This window comes from Mchenga conophoros, linkage group LG11 (genome assembly GCF_057382185.1).
Source record: "Mchenga conophoros isolate Kocher_MC1m ecotype Shallow Benthic linkage group LG11, M_conophoros_male_GT1.1, whole genome shotgun sequence".
Classification (NCBI taxonomy): Eukaryota; Metazoa; Chordata; class Actinopteri; order Cichliformes; family Cichlidae; genus Mchenga; species Mchenga conophoros.
In genome coordinates, this window is record NC_140536.1 from 18992384 (window position 1) to 19014175 (window position 21792).

General features: G+C 40.3%; 1 protein-coding gene across 1 annotated transcript in view; it reads left to right on the top strand.

The window, feature by feature from the left end:
- LOC146563925 (uncharacterized) overlaps window positions 1-18885 on the top strand; it is a 30494-nt gene extending 11609 nt beyond the window's left edge. Inside the window, exons 14-25 of the mRNA XM_085291311.1 lie at window positions 2858-2911; window positions 2994-3047; window positions 5926-5979; window positions 11596-11667; window positions 12227-12262; window positions 14859-14903; window positions 15034-15066; window positions 16144-16290; window positions 17183-17359; window positions 17511-17601; window positions 17911-17988; window positions 18265-18885. Coding sequence (XP_085147437.1) covers window positions 2858-2911; window positions 2994-3047; window positions 5926-5979; window positions 11596-11667; window positions 12227-12262; window positions 14859-14903; window positions 15034-15066; window positions 16144-16290; window positions 17183-17359; window positions 17511-17601; window positions 17911-17988; window positions 18265-18461 — 1038 coding nt within the window. The 3' untranslated portion in view covers window positions 18462-18885. The remainder of the gene's footprint in view (window positions 1-2857; window positions 2912-2993; window positions 3048-5925; window positions 5980-11595; window positions 11668-12226; window positions 12263-14858; window positions 14904-15033; window positions 15067-16143; window positions 16291-17182; window positions 17360-17510; window positions 17602-17910; window positions 17989-18264) is intronic.
- Window positions 18886-21792: the final 2907 nt, after the last annotated feature.

The following is a 21792-nucleotide window of genomic DNA, read 5'->3' on the forward strand; positions in this document are numbered from 1 at the left end:
AGTAGAAAAATGAAAAGTTTCAGTGATGTAATCAAAGTATAGTAGAAACTGGAAGCACTGGATTAAATCACTGTATTAGCTGTTTTGGCAGAGAATCAAAAACACAGAGTAGTTTCTGAACTTTCCCAAAGAGTTCTCTATTACTTTGATCTCAGCCATCTGACTTTTTGTTGAATATTTTTACACTTACAGAGATGTTTACTGAAAAGTTTCTGTACAAAATTCTCACTAAAATACTGAGTCAAACTGAGAAATGCATGAACACTGGTGTCTAATAAGAGTGCCAGTATAACAAAACTGAGGCTAAGGTTCTTTGAAGAGCTGTAGTTGAAGGGTAGTAAGTAAAAGTGAAAGTAAAGAGTAAAAGTGAGTACAGGAGTTATCTTAATTTGACTTGGTTCCCAGAAAATCTATTTAACCTGTTTAACCAGTTCACAACCATTTAACAGTGTGCTGCTGCCAAAGTTATTTATAATGTGTAATGTAATGAACAACCCAAGTTTTTGTTTAACTAGTTTCACACACAGCAGCACGTCAGTGTGATTCACTGACAGGAACAAACAACTCAAAACTTCATTAATCGGTTTTCTCTTAGGATTTCCTGAAGCTGAAGCGGTTCCGATCATTATATGATTATCAGTTGATTCACTGAGTCGTTAAAAAGTAGATTAGCTAGTTACATTTTCTGGAGCCCGTTATTCTTACCACTCCTTTTTATTTTACTTTTTTCCTGAGTCATTTTACCTAATTTCTTTCTGATTGCATCTTGATCCTTGAATCCTAATCCTATCCTAAAATAAAGTGTAGAAGTAGATCAAAGATACATCTTTTACTCTTTGGGAACATTTTTGTAGCGTTTTGACTCACACATAGTTTCCTTGAAGTCTGTGTGTGAACAGAATGGGAATAAAACTGTGTTCAGACTGTTCAGATTCAATTAAGTTTGTTGCTCACAAAGTTTTTAAAAGCACATTATGTAATATTATTGCTGTTCATACACTTTGTGCTTTCAGTGATTTTTTTTTATTGTGTGATACAGGTAGTGCAGAATTATTAGGCAAGTTGTATTTTTGAGGAATAATTTTATTATTGAACAACAACCATGTTCTCAATGAACCCAAAAAACTCATTAATATCAAAGCTGAATGTTTTTGGAAGTAGTTTTTAGTTTGTTTTTTGTTTTAGCTATTTTAGGGGGATATCTGTGTGTGCAGGTGACTATTACTGTGCATAATTATTAGGCAACTTAACAAAAAACAAATATATACCCATTTCAATCATTTATTTTTACCAGTGAGACCAATATAACATCTTCACATTCACAAATATACATTTCTGACATTCAAAAACAAAACAAAAATAAATCAGCGACCAATATAGCCACCTTTCTTTGCAAGGACACTCAAAAGCCTGCCATCCATGGATTCTGTCAGTGTTTTGATCTGTTCACCATCAACATTGCGTGCAGCAGCAACCACAGCCTCCCAGACACTGTTCAGAGAGGTGTACTGTTTTCCCTCCTTGTAAATCTCACATTTGATGATGGACCACAGGTTCTCAATGGGGTTCAGATCAGGTGAACAAGGAGGCCATGTCATTAGTTTTTCTTCTTTTATACCCTTTCTTGCCAGCCACGCTGTGGAGTACTTGGACGCGTGTGATGGAGCATTGTCCTGCATGAAAATCATGTTTTTCTTGAAGGATGCAGACTTCTTCCTGTACCACTGCTTGAAGAAGGTGTCTTCCAGAAACTGGCAGTAGGACTGGGAGTTGAGCTTGACTCCATCCTCAACCCGAAAAGGCCCCACAAGTTCATCTTTGATGATACCAGCCCAAACCAGTACTCCACCTCCACCTTGCTGGCGTCTGAGTCGGACTGGAGCTCTCTGCCCTTTACCAATCCAGCCACGGGCCCATCCATCTGGCCCATCAAGACTCACTCTCATTTCATCAGTCCATAAAACCTTAGAAAAACCAGTCTTGAGATATTTCTTGGCCCAGTCTTGACGTTTCAGCTTGTGTGTCTTGTTCAGTGGTGGTCGTCTTTCAGCCTTTCTTACCTTGGCCATGTCTCTGAGTATTGCACACTTTGAGCTTTTGGGCACTCCAGTGATGTTGCAGCTCTGAAATATGGCCAAACTGGTGGCAAGTGGCATCTTGGCAGCTGCACGCTTGACTTTTCTCAGTTCATGGGCAGTTATTTTGCGCCTTGGTTTTTCCACACGCTTCTTGCGACCCTGTTGACTATTTTGAATGAAACGCTTGATTGTTCGATGATCACGCTTCAGAAGCTTTGCAATTTTGTGACTGCTGCATCCCTCTGCAAGATATCTCACTATTTTTGACTTTTCTGAGCCTGTCAAGTCCTTCTTTTGACCCATTTTGCCAAAGGAAAGGAAGTTGCCTAATAATTATGCACACCTGATAGAGGGTGTTGATGTCATTAGACCACACCCCTTCTCATTACAGAGATGCACATCACCTAATATGCTTAATTGGTAGTAGGCTTTCGAGCCTATACAGCTTGGAGTAAGACAACATGCATGAAGAGGATGATGTGGACAAAATACTCATTTGCCTAATAATTCTGCACTCCCTGTATGTGCATCTTCACCAGTAGTGTTTCTTTGTTTTTCTTCTATGTTTCTTCTTATGTATAGTATAGTAGAAAAAGTGCTATATAAGAACCAGTCCATTTCACATTTATCATCCTTTCAATATGCCTTTTGAGTTTTGTAGTTTTAGCAGTCATTAAAACTTTTCATTTTGGATGACGTTTTGCAATATATTAAAAAAATTTATAGACAATCTTTGCTTTTTGTCTGATTATATCCTTCTCTCCTTCGGTCTCTTTCAGGGGACTAAAGGTTACAGTGGCTTGCCAGGACGAGGTGGTGACCCTGGAGAAGATGTGAGTAGATTAGAAGTAAAAGAAAAACTGTGCACTTGTTTCTATGTCTACAACCATTGACTCCTACCTTTTGTTTCCACAGGGTCCTATAGGAGTCCCAGGGTTTATGGGAGAACCGGGGCCATTTGGTGCCAAGGTAACCACAGGCAGAACAAGGCTTTGTTGTAAACATCCAGTTCATGTTTCTAAGAAATTGCATGAACCTCAGTAGTCATTTCATTGGAGAACACAGAGCTACGACTTCAGAACATGTAATTCCTACATGAATAAAAACATTGCGCTCTATCTGCTCAAGTACCAAATAAGCAGAAATAATTTGGTTCAAATTGCAAACTTCTCATTTTGTCTGTGCCCCACTGTTTGGAGTAGACATCATAGTTATAAGTTAGTTTTTACTTCCTGGTATTTTCTGAGTCAGTGTCTCTTTGTTTTATACTAATTGCATAAATAGCAGAATTTTTTGTGAGTCATAAAACGAGTCTGGACTATTCAGTGTTGTCTAACTTACAAAACATGTTGCAGGGTCTCTGATTATTCCTCAAAATGACTCATGACATGACTCATTTTCCTGATGAAGTACTACGCAATTTCGTGAAAAACTAAACACATGTCAACAGATTTTAGAACTACCTTTAGCAGAAATAACCAGAATTAATGGTTTTCTGTATGACTAGAAGTCTCTCATATCGTTGTGTTCATGTACAGCATTCTTAAGGTCCACATCATTTCAGTCAGTTTCAAGTCCGGACTTTGACTGCACCATTGCAACACCTCAATTCTTTTCTTTTTCGTTCATTGTGTTGTAGAGTTACTGCTGTGCTAGGCAGCATTATCCTGTTTCATGATTGACATTTGACCAAGCTTTAGCTGCCAGACAGATGGTCTCACATGGTTGGGATTGAGGGTCGCGAATGCCAATAGGTTCAATCCGGTCTTTAAGTGATGATGTGATGAACCCTCCTTTCGGGCCCAAACTACCCTGCGTTTATTAAGGCTGTTGTGTTTTTAACATGTTTTAATGCTTTGTATCTTATCCTATCTTATCCTATTCTTATCAACAAGCCCTAAAAACTGTCAGTGATCACTGTTGGCCTCTCTCGGTTTTTATTACCGCTATTTATTTTAAAGCTCAGTTTTTAAAACCTTACGTTGTAACTACAGCCCAGCTAATAGAGCAATAAATTAATGATTAACCTCGCATTGTGGATGGATTATCTCAGTTTTTCTCTTGACTGAAGTTTGGTCCGTTTACATCATCCTGCCATGCAATTGCATTTGTCCCTAACAATCAGGATCCCTCACTATTGAGTGGAAAAAAGTTAGCGTTCATCCTCCAGCTTCACTGTGTTTATATTATGCTAACATAGCTGTGTCGCTAGTGTCGTAGCACATCATTATATACCAGCTAGCCCAACTTCAGCAACCCTACAAACATCACTGCTGTTTAGTATTTTGTCTTCATTTATGTTGGACGTGATAGCAGAGGTGTACGTCTTAATTTTTTTTCAGAAATCTCTAAGTCAGAACATGGTATATTATATTTAGACGGAAACTAGCAAGCTAACTTCTAACGCTGTTGAATTTAATAAATTCTGTTTTCATGGATGCCTGGATGTTAAACTTAATTGTTACACCTGGTAAAGCAGCCACACGGATCATATTATTACAGATGAAAGAATTTAGACAGTTTTTCAACTCTCAGTGATGCCGCAGTGATCGTTTGACTTAGGGACCTGCGGCAGAGTTTGGGCACAGACACGGCTAATGACGTCAGACTTAAAGACCGGATAAACTGGTCCACAGGGCAAGTACCGTTGTGGGGATGGACTCTCTTGAGGTGGTTTCAGAGAGGCGGCTGTACAAGACAAGGACAATGCTGGACAGTACCGCCCATACACTCCATGAAATCTTGGCCAGTAACAAGAGAGACACGGAGATTACCCCAATGCACTACTGAACGACGCAGGAAATCATTCCTGCCTGTGCATCTCTGTACAACTCATCCATGTAAAGCACAAGTACACACTGCAATAATTGTACACCCATTGTACATTCTCTACAAAAAACAAAACAAAGTACAGTGTGATAAGATGGGCACCTAAATGTCAACCATATATGTTTAATTTGTGTAATATACTGGAATATTTATAATTAGGGCTATTTATATCTATTAGAGTCATTTTGTTGTATTTTACGACTTTCATATATGGTATTATTTATTTAGTTTATTTTATAAGAACAATAACTAATGTATTCTGGTTCTGACTCTAGAATACTTTGGCATACACAGGAAATCATGTTCAATTCAATAATTTTGAAGTGCCCAGGCTCGAAAACAAGCTCAAATCATCACCCCTTTTTTTTTTTTTTCTTATTGGACTGTCGTCAACTTTGACAGTTTGCTGAGGACTTTAGGATCTCAGATGTAGCTCTTGGGTTTTTTGCAGTTTCTTTGAGCACTGCATGGTATTGTGTTAATGCACACCTAAATGCTCCAGAAAAAATTTATGCTTTTTATAAATGTTCACACTTGCTGATGATCAGCTAATCAAGTGGATTTGATTTGGATTTCCGTAGTTAATTCCTATGGAAGCAGTAAATGTGTACCTTTTTTCAAAGGACTGTAAAATTCCAGTGAAAACCTTCTTTTTTTTCTTTTTTTTTTTTACTGTAGTTCTGCAATACTGTGGCCTTAACAGCAACACACAGCTGTAGCATATACCCTGGACCACCAATGTTTCTTTCACCATATGACTCCTTTTGTAAAAGTCATTGGAAAAATAGATCCTAAAGCCACCTACTGTACCAGGAATTAGCCCCAAAGGTGGTTTCTATACACTGAATGGTGCTTAAATGTCAGGACAGGTTGTTGTTAACATGATACTGAAATGTGAACTGTGGAAGTTACAGTCATAAAACTTTATAGGTTATTGTCATCCAGACACAAACTGGGCTCTAGTGTCTATTTTGTGTTTTCTTCCTTTAACCTGTTATTACCTGCTCTTCCTTGGCAGGGGAGTAAAGGCGATGGTGGCATCAGAGGACCTCGAGGCAGAGTGGGCGCTGGGGTGAGTGAGTGGCGTCACAGTTATAATACAATGTGGGAAAGACAAATTGCAAAATTTAGATACCCATAACCACTTAAATGTCTTGAAACACCAATCATGAAAAACACATAAATTTTCAATTGATCACACTTAGGAAATCCCAGTCAATTAACTCAAAAACTCACTTTCAGTTTTTCCTTTTTTCTCCCACAGTCCATTTCCGTGTTTGGTTCTTTTCCTTATTTACAAACATACAACAGCTCTTGTGACAATTCCCACAATAAATCACGCCCATTCCAGTTCTTCTTTTGTTCCCTTAAACTGGAGGATTTTCCCATGAGCAAAAGAGTTACTTTTGCACATGTGTTTTACTTACAGGCCAGTCCAGTCTTTCTAGTCCAGTGATCTCAGGTCCCTGCCTGTCACAAGTGGTTCTCAGACTTTTTCTGGAATGCCCCGCTGCAGGAGCTGAAATACAGTTTATTCCCAATGCTCCACAATTTTTTATCAATCATTAAATGTAAGAAAGGATCCAAAATGTACGCTATATGGACAAAAAAGACCACCTCTGAATTCAGGTATTTTTAGCCCCATTTCCACAAGGTGCACAAAATGTAGCACCAAGCCATGCAGTAATGGTTAAAAAAGAAGCCATTTTGCGAAAATCTTACCTTCTTGATATTCAGTGATAAATTTTAAGTGTTGTTATTGCTTAAGAACGGCAGCAATTCAGACATGGAGTGGAAGATCACTGTTCAAATTACAGAGCAGGGTTTCTGAATACTGAGGTGCATTGTGCGATAAATTAAATTAAAGTAATTAAATTACTTTAATTACTCTTAATTAAAGTAAGAGTTCCAAACCCCCTCTGGCTTAAACAGTAGCACAAAAACTGAGCTTCATGATACGGACTTCGATGGCCAAGCAGTTCCTGTACATCTATTATGCAGCTGCCCCAGTGCTTTTGTCCATGTAATGTTAGTGAAATACAACAGGTAAGAATTATAAGAACATTGGCAACATTGTCTTAAGAACAACTTATTATTTTTAGAATGTCATGTTGCCAGTGCCAAAGTTTTCATTTGGGAAGGTGGGTGACAATCACTTAACAGAGGTGATGACTTACGACACCAGCTGTCATTCACCTACAGTCCAGTCTCGAGATCCCTCCCCAGGTGTTTCAACCGCAACTCGCACCTTGTCTGGGTGACCTCAAGAGCTCAAACTATGAGCTCTTGAGCTCGATGATGGAGTTGGGCAACATCTTACAAAGATTTCACACTTTCACACAACTCAGTGACCGAATGACCCAATGCTTTTTTCACTCCTTGACTCATGTGACATCTCAGATGATTATTAATGTGTCAACAACCCTGAAGACCACTTCCAGTTCCCACTGGAGGTTAATACTGCATACTGTGTTAATTCTAACCCGCTCCTGAATAACTTGGAAGTCGGGTTAGAATTGTGGAACAAAGTTCCCAATTGAAAAGATGGAGCATACCAACATGGCAGCACTGAATGTAAACAATAGTAAAACTGCAAACTTTTATTCTGTACTCCAACTCTTGTGTATTTTTCACTCATTAAATAAGTCCTATGCAGAGCAGTGATCAGGTTCTATCCACAAATGTGTTTTTTTAAGCATAAAGAATAAATATTATGCTTTATTTCTAGTGATACCTGAATGGCTCTAGCTTGCTGACAGTCAAAAGAAATTCTGTTTTTCTTGGAGCGCTCTAACTCTGGAGTGATGCCACTCCCGACTTCCAAGATATCTGGAATCTGGAATGCAGCATAAATCCCTGGAACTTTAAAACAGCCTCTTGGATGAGAGGAGAAACATCTTCACAAACCTAAAAAAGTCCACTTGGTTTCTTTTTAGGCACTCGAGACTACCATGTCCTGGATGACTAAGAGCCTACACTGACAATCAGTAAACTAAATACATATAACCTTTCATCAAAAACAAAACACAAATCTTCATAGCTAGTTTGTAAAAGTAGTTTTCCCAATAACAGAAACAAATTACTGAGAAAGAACCCTATGACCACCTGGGTTATCTGGTCTGAGAAGCCAAAAAGTTACACATGGGTTTAAATTGAGTAATAGGGACAGACCCTTTGGTTATCGCGACATCTGCTGCTTCGTTGTTATTCATTGTCTTACCACTCTTTGGCCAGTCCCATGTAAATGTCAAACTAATGTTGTGTGAAATCTATGGTCTCTGTAGGCTTAGGGGAACTTTAGCAGTTGCATTTAGCCTTTATATGCCAGTGTTTTTTTTTTCTTTTTAATTTTCTGGGAGATACCAAAGGGAAGTGAAACATATTGCTAGACATAAACAAATTCATATCTGTTTTTATCCATGAAGATAATATGAATAATAGGGCTGCATTTTATTTAAGAAATAGAAATTGAAAGCAGAAAACGTCAAACAGTTACAGATGAATGCGGTGAGATTATTTATAATCCTGGGAAATATCAAACCTAACAAATTATTTACAAAAATATATTGAATCTGAGTACATTCAAGCTATTTACTGGATGCACAGAATAGATACTTAGCAGTGGACTGATTTTCTTTTTTTTTTATTTTTTTTTTTTATTCTTTCTCAGTTCAGCTGATCTAAGTTATGGAAACTGTCCATAGATCAGTGAATTGCAAGTCAGGGAAAATCCAGAAGTGGAAGTGAAGATAGTGGTTTTCATTAAAACATAACACTGTACAACTTTTAGCAGCTGTTCTACTGAATAAGTAAAGAATTTTCCCAAAGCTCAAATCAGCAGATTATTTTTGCATGAATCCAGTCAATGAAACCCATGTGACCTTAACAGTGAAACTATGAAAAGAGGATATCGCTAATCAGAGGAGGAGCCAGACATTTGAAACACCCGGGGCTTAGCCCTAAAGGGTAGTATGCATGTGGGATTTTTTTTTTTTTTTGAGGGGGGGGGGGGGGTGTAGAAATGACTGAAAGATTAATAGGCTCTGTTTTGAGTTTTGTTCAAAAAAGAATGACTTCATATAGGGAAATATATATATCACACATGCAGGACACCTTAAACTAGTTTTTTAATTGAGCAGCAAGACAGAACGAAGTCGGGGCTGTATCAAGACACAGGGACTAAACCCCAATTCAACCAGACCCAGAACTGATCCAGAATTAAAACAGGACTACAACAGTTCAAAAGCAGGATTACTGAGGACTTAACCAAGACAGAACCAGAATCAGAACTAGATGATAGTAGCACTAAAAATCATCATAGACCTGCACTACACTTATTTATTTAATTCTACCAAAGTACACTATTTAGATTGAGAAAAGTTTATATAATTATTTAGCCTTGTTGTGCAAACAAGCCTGCAGAACTTAATAAATATAGAATTTGAAAAATAGCAAACCTAAAAAGAAACACTAGGTACGAGATACATGAGTACCTATGATACAGTGATACTTTTAGTAAGCAACCATTTGACTAACATGTGTGTCTCACCTGCTCTTGTTCATCTCTGTTCTGTCCTTATTCTCCATCTCCCTCTCTGTTCCTCTCTCTCCCTCTTTGTGCTGACAATCATCAAATATACAGTTGAAACCAGATATTTACAAACTCTTCAGATCAAAACACAAACACTTTTTTAATTGTAACATCAAATCAGACTAAATGTTTATTTTTTTAGATTGATAAATATAAAAACATATTTGTTAACTTTAAGAGTAAAGAGAGAAACTGTCTGTGTTTTTTAATTGCAAATGGCACCAAATTGTATTCAAATTGAGCCACACTTATGGAGCTCCACAGTTCTTTTCCTGGTGTTTTGGTTGACATCTCTTAATTTTCCCATTTCAAAGAAACAGGCTCTGTGTTTTGCCTTATATGCATCCACAGCTGTGCCACCAATTTACTCACATGGACTCTACTAACCTATCAGAAGCTTCTTCAGCTCAGAATGGAATCGTCTGGAGTTTTCTTATTAATTAACAATAAACTTAGTGTACATGTACTCCTAAATTTAATGAAAGTGATAAAAAATAGACAGCTCTGTCTCTCTTTATTCTGACATTTAACTAATTCAAAATATATTTCAATATTTATCTAAAACAAAAGTTTACTCTAAATTGATGTTGTACAGTAAAAATGTTTTATGTTTTCTCCCTAAAGTGTATGTAAATATCTGGTTACAAATGTGAATATCCTGCTGTGTACTGAAATCCCTCTTGTTTTGCATAGAAATATACTGAACAACAAAGCATAATATATAAAATAACATTTACCTGAGTTTTTTCTTTGAAAGAACCCTCTAATGTCCATTCTTATATTTCAGTACATAACTGAAACCGAATTAGTCGGGGAGGGTAAGAACTGAAAATATGAAATAAACACACGTAAGCTAAGACTCTCTAAAAAATAGCATTTGTTCGGCTTTTCATTTCGCCATTTGTTGATTCACTTGAAGAGCAAGTAAAATAATATTGGTCAAGTGATCAGTTTCATATCAATCTTTCGTGATGCACCGTCATATTTACATTATTTGTACAGTACGAATGATTTGCTTTGGTACCTGCTCAAACTTAAGCTCTCCTTAGTATGGCTGGCTCCGTCTCTCCAACAGCGGACTCACGGGCAGCAGCTGCCCCGCCCCCTCGCTCAGTCGCTTAGTGCCTGAGCTTGGATCATACCAATATCAGGGGGGGATTCACGCACAGTCGTAAATTCCCACAGTGTGCACTATGTGCTTCGAATATTGTGTGTACTTTTTGTTTTATACAGTTGTCAGCCAGGCATCTAACTATGAAAAAATTACACTCCAAAATACCCCGGGCTTCTGACAAAACAACCCGGGCTTAAGCCCCGTAAGCCACCCCCCCGCTCCGCCCCTGTCGCTAATAGTAAAAAAAACAAATAACAAACACACTGTTAGTTTGGATTATAGCTAATAGATCCAACAGGCAAACTTAATGTATTTTTATGTGTCTCTAATATACTTTAATCCAGAGTTACATATCTGGAACATCTGGAGAAGAGGTTGACAGAGAGATGAGAAGCTCAGTAAACTGGTGACTGACCATACAGTGCTTTTACATTTTTTCATTACAGTGGATTCTATCAGTTAAATCCTGAGTAATTATTTCAAAGTTGGTGTTCAGAGAACTTTTCAAAACCAAACATTGCTTTAAGCGCAGCATACCTGATATATACTTTGGCATATAGAAATGTAAGTGGTTGATGGATTTCCTTCAAATTCAGAGAAAACAACAAGTAACCCCAGCATAGACCCTTGTGGCACTCCACAAGATATTTATTCAGAGAAATGCAGATTTTTTCCCCCATTACTTGTTTTAGTCTTGACATGAATGTGATTTCAAAATGACTGAGTCAGTTTCAGTAAGACTGTTGATTATTCTGATGAAAGTCTTTTGACTGATTATTGTAATGTAAATAATATCGTTAAGTGACCAATTGTTTGATTTTCATATCTCATCATCGTCTATTCAAAGTTACCGTATAGGCAATAGCTTAAGATTTCTTTAGCTGTTTTTAATATAATTGTAAAAACAGCAGAAATGAAAGATAAAATATTTGCTCAGCGCAAGCCTATTTAATTTTCAGTTGCTTTTTTTATTTGTTCAACAGGGAGCCCAAGGAGAACAAGGAGATGCTGGAATACCAGGAAAACCAGGAGCAAAGGGCCTCCAAGGCCCAAAAGTGTGTGCACGCAATACTCTGTGTTCAACATCTTCAAGGATTTCTCTCTTCTATCTTTCAGTCTTTTAAGAAATATTAAACATTGCATTGTTTTTGCTGCACCAAAAACCTCCTTACACTTGATTTTGTCAGCAAATTACCACAGTTGCCAGTAGTTTGTTTTGAAGACACCAACCTGTCTGCAAACACTTGCCAACTACTCAAAAGAGCAGTAGTGAAACTTGAAAAAAGTGCCACCAAAAGTCAGCAAATAGTGAGTTTTTGCAGACAGTTCTGTGTCTTCCACGCAGTCTCCTAGTGACCAAAACAATGGGTGGTTACCAGGCGGTTTTGCAGTCAGGATTACTGTATTAGCAACTTGTAATAAACTAATAAAAGCAGTTATAGTTTAAATATTAACTTAAGTATTGTGCTAATCATTCTATTTGTGTTAGTTTAGTGTTTAGTCATTCTTCCAAATGTCTTCCACACATTTTGATAATTTTCAGAACTGACCAACAGACCTTTAATATCAAGATATATTATTTAGTTGTGTGTTTAATTGATTTTTTTTTAACAGGGGCCAAAAGGTGAGACGGGACCTGATGGGGAGAAGGTGAGTTCTTTAACTATACAGTCAAACTGCATTACAAAAGTAAAATAAAATAAAGGTATAGCGACTGTAACTTGTGACCTTTTGTATGCCTAAAAGACCAGACACACTTTCACTTGTAAACAAAACAAAACATAACACATTAGCTACCAGAGAGTGCTGACTCAAAATTCAAATTCAGTTCAGGCTTTGATGAAAACTCTGAGTCAGTGAAAACAGACAAACAATCTTTTGTCAGTTGTATGGTCAGAATAAGTAGCTAGTTAAATACTTTCCTATTTAGAATCACTTTCATGTGTCTGTGTGTGGACGGAGGTGCGGTTTGAATTGCTAAGTTGGGGAGTTCCCTTGTCTGTGTTGTCAGAGTTTTGTTGTGTTTGACATGAACTTTGTTGGGTATTATTTAGTGTCAAGGCTCAGGGGCTGCTAGTGTTTGTGTGTGTGCTTAAGGCTTAAGGCTTTCTTTTATCTCATGGGTGTAGCAGTTTCTCATTTATGTTGGAGTAGAATAAACGGAGGAAAAAACTACCATAGCAGTAAAACCACATGTCTTAATATTGTTGAGATCTAATTCAAAATGAAAGTTGGAAGGTTGTCGCTCCACTCGTAAATTTGGCTGAAAGTTAAAAATACTTTTCCTTTTCAACACATCTGCAAACTACTCAGTCCCCCACCAGATTAACACCCTCTTCCTATGAGGCAGCAACTATAGCACCACCATGATGTCCTCAGAGTAGAGCTGCTGCTCCTCCAGATTAAAAGGAGCCAGTTGAGGTGGTTCGGGCATCTGACTAGGATGCCTCCTGGGTGAGGTCTTCTGGGCATGTCCCACCGGGAGGATGCCCCGAGGCAGACCAAGGACACGCTGGAGAGATTATATCTCTCGGCTGGCCTGGGAACGCCTTGGTGTTCCCTCAGAACACCAAGGCTAGAGGAGGTGGCTGGGGAGAGGGAGGTCTGGGCTTCTCTGCTTAACTGCTGACAGGGGGCGATCGTGGCTCAAGAGTTGGGAGTTCGCCTTGTAATCGGAAGGTTGCCGGTTCGAGCCCCGGCTTGGACAGTCTCGGTTGTTGTGTCCTTGGGCAAGACACTTCACCCGTTGCCTACTGGTGGTGGTCAGAGGGCCCGGTGGCGCCAGTGTCCGGCAGCCTCGCCTCTGTCAGTGCGCCCCAGGGTGGCTGTGGCTACAATGTAGCTTACCATCATCAGTGTGTGAATGTGTGTGTGAATGGGTGGATGACTGGATATGTAAAGCGCTTTGGGGTCCTTAGGGACTAGTAAGGCGCTATATAAATACAGGCCATTTACCATTTACCATCTTGTGATGGTTGTAGAAACATGATCAAAATTTCTTAGTTGGCACTTTTTATTTCTTTATTTAATATTTGGTATTAAGTTGGCAGCAGCATAAAGAAGGTCGGGGAAGGGGGGCACAGACGTATCAGCATGGGGCCTATCAGTCCATCTTAATCATTTTTATCCTTCATGTTACCAGCATATTAAACATAAACAGAATACAGACTAAAGACTAATTTACTGCAAGAAGCAAAAATAATAGCAAACTAATGCTATCATTTTTCTGTAAAGCAAATTTACCTACAGGTATAAATAAAGTAACCTTGAACCTTGATGTCCAAGATCTGTCCTGAGACCTCCTCCAGGACATGCCTTCGGAGACATCCAGTAGGCTTCCTGCCCTAACCACTTCAGCTGGCTTCTTTTGATGTGAAGGAATACCAGCTGTACTTTGAGTTCCTCCCGAATGGCCAAGCTCAGAACCCTCACTCTGAGCATGAGCATAAACATGCTTTGGACAAAGTTGTGCTGCAGTCTTATTCTTTCAGTTACTACACTGAGGTGGTGGCTCAGATGAGGGTGGAGATGTAGAATGAGCCATAAACTGAAAGCTTCACTTTCAACCCCAGCTCTCTCTTCACCACAGCAGAACAGTGCAGTATCTGTGTTACAGCAGATGCCTCACCAATCAGTCTCCCAGTCTCTTGCTCTTTTCTTCCCTCACTCATGAAGCAGATACATAAACTCTTTGGGCAGCAACTTATCCTTAAACCCAGACAAATTTCACTCCACACTTTTCTTGTGGAGAACCATGGCCTCAGACTTGGAGATGATAATTCTCAATGTTTTATAGTCAGATGCAAACCACCCCAGTGCAAGCTGAAGGTTACCACCTGCAGAAAGCAGAGATGATATCCTGACACCACTGAACTGGGTCTCTAAAACATTAGTATTTTTAGAAAGTACTACTCAAAATAGAAAATAATGGTGTCACATCATTTGGAACAAATTGACTGAAGTCTTAAAAAAATGGGAACAACAGGAAAAAAGTTATTCTGCAGGAGTCTGCGAGGACCCCTGTCAGTAGGATGTGGGTAAAGACATTGTTTCTGAAAATGTCTCCTGACCTGATTAAACGCAGAAGGGAATTACCCACCATTGAGTGGTGTTTTGTTATTCCTGCTTGTCCTGTTAGTTCTGTTATTGGTGACTCAAGAAATAAAGCACCTGCTGCTGGTTATATTTTATATCCTCTGCCAATCATAACAACTTCCTCTTTCATCATATTTACTTTCCCCTGCAGGGTGCAGCAGGGAAGAAGGGCACGAAAGGCGAGAAAGGACAGAAGGTGATTTTACCTGTTTACAGTTAGATAAAGAAACATCTTCCTACAAACCGTACTCTCCATTTCATTTCCTCTTTCCACCCCCGCTGGGATTTACTCACTGAGTTTGTTCCTTTTTCGTTTTACCTTTCAGGGAAGCGTAGGAGACCGTGGAGACAGAGGACAGGTGGTACTTGATTTACATTTCTTGTTTTTACTCTAATGTCATAGAAATACATGCACATGATGCAGCGTGAGTTTCTGAATCCATAAAAAAACCATTTCATGCCTTTCCTTATTATACTGATTCCAAGTTGTTATCGGTTTTAGTAGAATATCCTACATATATCAGGCAAAAATCAGAACACATTACTCCATATGTAAAAGAAATATATAAATAATTTAAAACCATGAACATTAAACAGGGCTAATCGGTCTGGATAGCCTTCAGAGTTTTAAGGTCATCCTAAAGGAGTTGCATGTCATTGAACTCAGGTCAGGCCAGTCATTTCTTTCCCACACTAACATCAGAAAACCCACTTTTTAGGGAACAGGCTTTATACACAAGGGTATTGTCATGTTAAAGCTGAAAAAGGCAAAGTTATACAGGGACTGGTGTGGAGTACTGCACCAATAAGCTTAGAAGGAGATAAAGTTAATACTGAGTACAACTGAGTTAAGTTTGTTGGTTCAGTCATCCACAACAGCCCCAGTTAGTCACATGGCCCTTTGGGAAAACTGACAGTCCAGCCCTGCTCCAGTATTGTCCTTTGCTTCAGTGCAGCATGAAGTTTGTTCTAAACTATGAAACAACAACTTTCAGAATAAACATACAAACAGGCATCCAGTGTAACATTGTTTCAAAAGACATTCTGATGCTGCAGCTTTATCACTTGTCTCAAAGCAGAGGTATCTACATTAGCATCTGTTCTTCGTAGCTGGCAGAACTGTTTATGATTTCTCCACACTGTCTGCCAGGTTAACAGCTGACAGTTGACCCGAAGCTTATGTTATTATGATGGGATTTCAAGACAAAACATTCAAATTTTTTTATCATCATCACACATTTTCAAAATCCCTTCACTTCACTTCCCCGTTGCCCATGCTGTAATCTGTGTAAACATATAATTTGCAAAAACTCAGACAACTAACTAAAAATTAGTCATACTAATTACGCTTTTTGGGGTATAAACAGTAATCTGTTGTAGTGTAAAAGTACTCACATGCCTCTTTCTTCTTCATTTGAAACATCTTCTTTTGACAGCGTGGGCCTAAGGGAGCTGTTGGTCCCATTGGGGCTCCAGGCCCGGTTGGACCTCCTGGCATCCCAGGGGTCAGAGGACAACGTGGTCCAGCCGGGGACCCAGGTCTTAAGGGTCGAGCTGGACCTAAAGGAGTGCAAGGTCCATCTGTGAGTAACATCTGCATGGGAGAATGCATGGATTTTTGAATTAACCAAATTGAACATTGAAACAATATTCATTTGTAACCATTGTGAACACCAGTTCATCAGTGTTAATACTTGAAGGTTCATGTTTGCTGTTTTTCACCACTAAATAAATAAAATAAATTGTCCAAAATAAAGACAATGTTGGATAACACCTCCCACCCACTCCATGACATGCTGGTCTGTCTTGTTAATGTTGTTTATAATGGAGCACTGTAACAAAAAAATAATTTCCCCCAGGGATCAATAAAGTATTCTGATTCTGATTAAACTGAAAAATCCCTGTTTTCAACTTAAGTTAAACTTGAAACACACTCAGTGTGTTCTAAATAATATCTACTGCCTTATTTAAAAGAGGAACTAAAAGTATCGCTGAAACTTATTTCCCTGACGTCATTTCCTTCCTGGTTCCATTATTTTCACTTCAGTTAGTCATTTTGAAAAGTCCAAATGTTATATGAAAATATTATTGGCTTATATTATTTTAGCTTTTATACATCTCACAAACAGAAGGCTGATAATATCACAGAAAAAATTACTGTTGGATAAATCACAATAACGTGTCTTCTTAAGAGCTGGGCCTCAGTCTACTAAAATCATTAATAATTAGAATGAATTCCCATTATTAATTAATGTGCACAATATTTTCGTGACTAACTTATCATTCATTTTGTATCTTAGACGTCAGAGAAACTTCCAACACCTCTAGTGATCAGCATCAGATGTCTGATTTTGTCTGAACCTGACCAGTTTATTATTTCGTTCACACTTAAAGAGTAAGATGATAGCTTCTTACTGTAACGCTGGAGTTTTGCAGCATTGATGCAGAGAATTTGAATTGTTTGTTGTCCTGCAGGGTCCTGGGCTTACTGATGAGCAGGTCTTGCAGCTCTGCAGAGGTGTTGTTACAGCTCAGATCTCTCAGTATGCTTCCTCCATCAGAGCCAAGTGCTCTCAGGGCTGTCCCATCAACAACCGGACACTCATTGGGCCCCCAGGAGCTCAAGGGCCACCAGGGCCACCAGGCAAAGCTGCAAGTCCCTCTTCAGTCTTTTTATTATTTATTATTTATTTGTCATTTTAATAGCTGCTGTGAGATAAACTAGGGATGTGATATAAACTCTTGGATGTCCTGCCCTTATACCTATTAGTATATTAATATAATTTCTGCCTTCATCTACCAGGGTAAAGTAGGAAAACCCGGAGCAAAAGGAGCCAGAGGTGTTCAAGGTGACAGAGGACTGGAGGGACAAAAGGGAACACCCGGCGACAGAGGCAAGAGTTTCCTACTCCCTTGACCAATTAAATACCTATGTTATTTTTTTATATTTATGCTTTTTATTGAAGGTTTTAGAGTTTAAGAACTGTTGAAAGGTTAAGATGGACATATAAGGGCACATAGTGGGGAAAAAGTTGGATAGCTAAAGAACGGCACTAGTGTAAATTAAACAATTTAAAATCATTTAGAATAGTATTCTTGCCATGGTTTTTACTCACAGTGTCAGTATTTCATCAAAAGGAAAAAAACGTTTGAAAACATAGTTGTGCAGCTTTGTGAGTTGCATCTTTTATCTTTTTTAAAAGGTCGAAAGGGACCCAAAGGCGTTGTAGGAGATCCGGGTATAGGGCTGCCAGGACTCAACGGACCACAGGGACTCAGAGGTAGGACACTGGTCGCATCCACACTGTCAAACATCCTGTAAACATTACTTCAGGACTGGGGTTTTTTTGTTTTTTATCTTGAATTAGATAACAGTGAAAGATAACAGTGTATCTGTAATAAACAAGTAGTAAAGCCTGAATTTTTTTAAAATAAAAATAAAAAACATACCAATTTATTTATTTAGTCCGTAATTAGCCAAAAACTCAGTACTGTCTTGATATAGCGTAATGAATGTTTGCACCATGTTTTCTTTTTTCAAATTTTGCTTTTTACAGGTTCACCAGGTAACCCGGCAGAACCAAAAGATGGCATGGAGGGTCCCCGTGGGGCTCGTGGCTTCCCTGGTCCCGTGGGTCCACCCGGCATGGTTGGATTTGCAGGTGTACCGGGATTTTGCGAGGCACGAGACTGCAGCATTTATGCACCAGTGATGCGCAAAGAGCAGGGTCTGGTGAAAGGGCCAGTGAGTTAAAAAATCTGAAACTAAACATCAGATATTATGGTGCTTATAGGAATAACTTGGTGTTAACAATGAAATATTTTACATACAATATTGTGACAATAGTCTGTCAAAAGCTGTGATATAAATGTCAGTGGATAAAGTGTAGTGTCATGATGCACTTCAAGATTGTGCAGAAATCTCATGCCTCTAGTCAACATCTGATACCACACAGGGATTATATTTCATACATGTTCAAACTCTGCAGCAGTTTTTACTGCTGTGTATGTTGTGATTTTAGAAAATGATAAATTATCCCAAGCTGATTCCTTATTTCTTCATTTTAGTTTTTTAATTTCTCTGGTACCCAAAGAATAAATAGATAAATCTATGTAAATATTTTGTAAAGGCTCTAAAGTACATGTGCTGCGCTCTGAAACAAATAAACAGATGTGTTCTTTAGTCAGTCTGAGTCTTCAGTTTTTCTGACTGGGTGCATTTTTATTTTATTTTACTTTTTGCAAAGTTTTTGCAGTCAATGACCCCAGAAATGGCCTGGTTTCAATTTCCTGGATCTTCCACGACGTCATAAACATCTTTTTTTCAGTGATTCAAATAAAAATGAAAAAGAAAAATAGCATATTACACTCTTATTAGCAGGTTTTTTTCACTGGATTTCTTTCAAATATATGAAAAGTACACTTATGGTAATGTGTGGCTTAAAAATACACATTTACTATGTGACCTAAACAATGTTATAGTTTCAAACTAACATTTCAACAAAATAAAATGGCAGAATGAGTAGTACAGAACAATTTTGTGCACAACAAAAACCCAACTTTTTTTCTTTTTTTTTTCTTTTTTTTTGGCCTGTCCCGTTTGGCTCTTTTGCCATCAGAATTATTGTCTAAAGGCGAAGAAAGATGCCCAACGGATTTACTTTACCAAACTGACCATCCCAGCCTTGCCATAATGGTCTATTTGATTCACCTTTTATTGTTTATTTTATTTTCACTTGCTGTATACGGGACAGACTTGACTGGAGAAAGAAGGAGAGAAAGAAAGAGGGAAAGAGAAACAGCTGAGAAGAGGGACGGGGGAGAAGGGCAAAAAACAAAAACCAACAGAATGGGCAGGAAAAAAAAAAAGAAAAAAAATGCATATATCAATCACCTGGATCACCTGCTGAGAAAGAAAAAAGAAAACAAGCAGAAGAGAACAAGAGTAATAGAATAAACAACATCACAATGATATATGGGAATATGACAGTAAATACTAAATATTAAACATTATTGTGCAGCACATAAGATCAACAGAACACAGTGTGCTTTGAGGTAGGAGCCAAAAGGGGTGTAGTTTGTGGGTGTGATCACCCGTGTGTACACCTGTGAGCATGGACGCGCTTCCATCCATCCATCCATCCATCTTCATCCGCTTTATCCGGAGCCGGGTCGCGGGGGCAGCAGCCTAAGCAAAGAGGCCCAGACCTCCCTCTCCCCAGCCACCTCCTCCAGCTCATCCGGGGGAACACCAAGGCGTTCCCAGGCCAGCCGAGAGATATAATCTCTCCAGCGTGTCCTGGGTCTGCCCCGGGGCCTCCTCCCGGTGGGACATGCCTGGAACACCTCACCCAGGAGGCGCCCAGGGGGCATCCTTGTCAGATGCCCGAACCACCTCAGCTGGCTCCTTTCGATGTGGAGCAGCAGCTGCTCTACTCTGAGCCCCTCCCGGATGGCCGAACTTCTCACCCTATCTCTAAGGGAGAGGCCAGCCACCCTTCGGAGGAAGCTCATTTCCGCCGCTTGTATCCGCGATCTCGTTCTTTCGGTCACTACCCACAGCTCGTGGCCATAGGTGAGGGTAGGGACGTAGATCGACCGGTAAATTGAGAGCTTCGCTTTTACACTCAGCTCCCTCTTCACCACGACGGACCGGTGCAGCGTCCGCATTACTGCAGCCGCAGCCCCAAATCCGTCTGTCGATCTCCGGCTCCCTTCTCCCATCACTCGCGAACAAGACCCCGAGATACTTGAACTCCTCCACTTGGGGCAGGAACTCATCCCCGACCCGGAGTGGGCACTCCACCCTTTTCCGGCTGAGAACCATGGCCTCAGATTTGGAGGTGCTGATCCTCATTCCCGCTGCTTCACACTCGGCTGCGAACCGTTCCAGTGCGAGCTGGAGGCCCTCACCCGATGAAGCCAACAGAACCACATCATCTGCAAAAATCAGAGATGAGATTCTGAGGCCACCGAAGCGAAAGCCCTCCGCCACTTGGCTGCGCCTAGAAATCCTGTCCATAAAAATTATGAACAGAACCGGAGACAAAGGGCAGCCCTGGCGGAGCCCATCACCCACCGGGAACGAGTCCGACTTATTGCCGGCAATGCGAACCAAGCTCTTGCAACGGTTGTATAGGGATCGAATGGCCCGTAGCAATGGGCCAGACACCCCATACTCCCGCAACACCTCCCACAGGACACCCCGAGGGACACGGTCGAATGCCTTCTCCAAGTCCACAAAACACATGTAGACTGGTTGGGCAAACTCCCATGCACCCTCAAGTATCCTGGAGAGGATAAAGAGCTGGTCCAGTGCTTGTTTTTTTTAAAAGGTTCCTTCATGTAATGATCTGCTAGAGGGTGTGGGGGGGCCACAGCCCCGTCCTCCAGGGCATGAAGCAGGTATGGAGGAGATCAAAACTCCAGACATCCAGAGGCCCTCAGAACACAAGAGACCAAGGAAGATTAACAGAGGGGCAGCCGCGCCTCTGTCCCAGAAAGAGCTGAGGAGAGTCCCAGATGAGGGCTCACTCAGCAGCCGCGGAGCAGAAGCCAGGGGGAGTTGCAGTGACGCGCCCGTGAGCTCCGCCGGCAGCCAGCTGTGCCTGAGTGACCGAGCCCCAGGCCGAGAGGCCGGGGGCACCCCACCTCCGAAGTGGCCCGAGCGAGCCCCAGAGGCTCCAGGCCCCGATAAGCGGCCGCCAAGGAGTGAGCCGGCGTGTACCTGGACGCCCATCCCCAGACACAAAGAACCACCAACGCACCGATGTCTGAGGGAGTCCGCCACTGGCAGGGGAAGTGGTGGTGGGGGGAGATAGGCCTCCAAACCTTGGAGGGCCTGAGATGTCCCCAGAGAGGTGGCGTCTGATACCCAACCTGACATATAGACACAGACATACAGGCACACACAGATACAAACATCCATTCCCCCCCTCATGCTCTCATATGCACTCACTCCACACTCAACCAACGTGAAGACAGACATAAAGAGACGCTGTACACACGATCACACTCCCCAAGCGTACTCTACGAACCGGGTCTAGGTACCCTTGCCCCTGGAGGGGGGAACTGCACCCAGACCC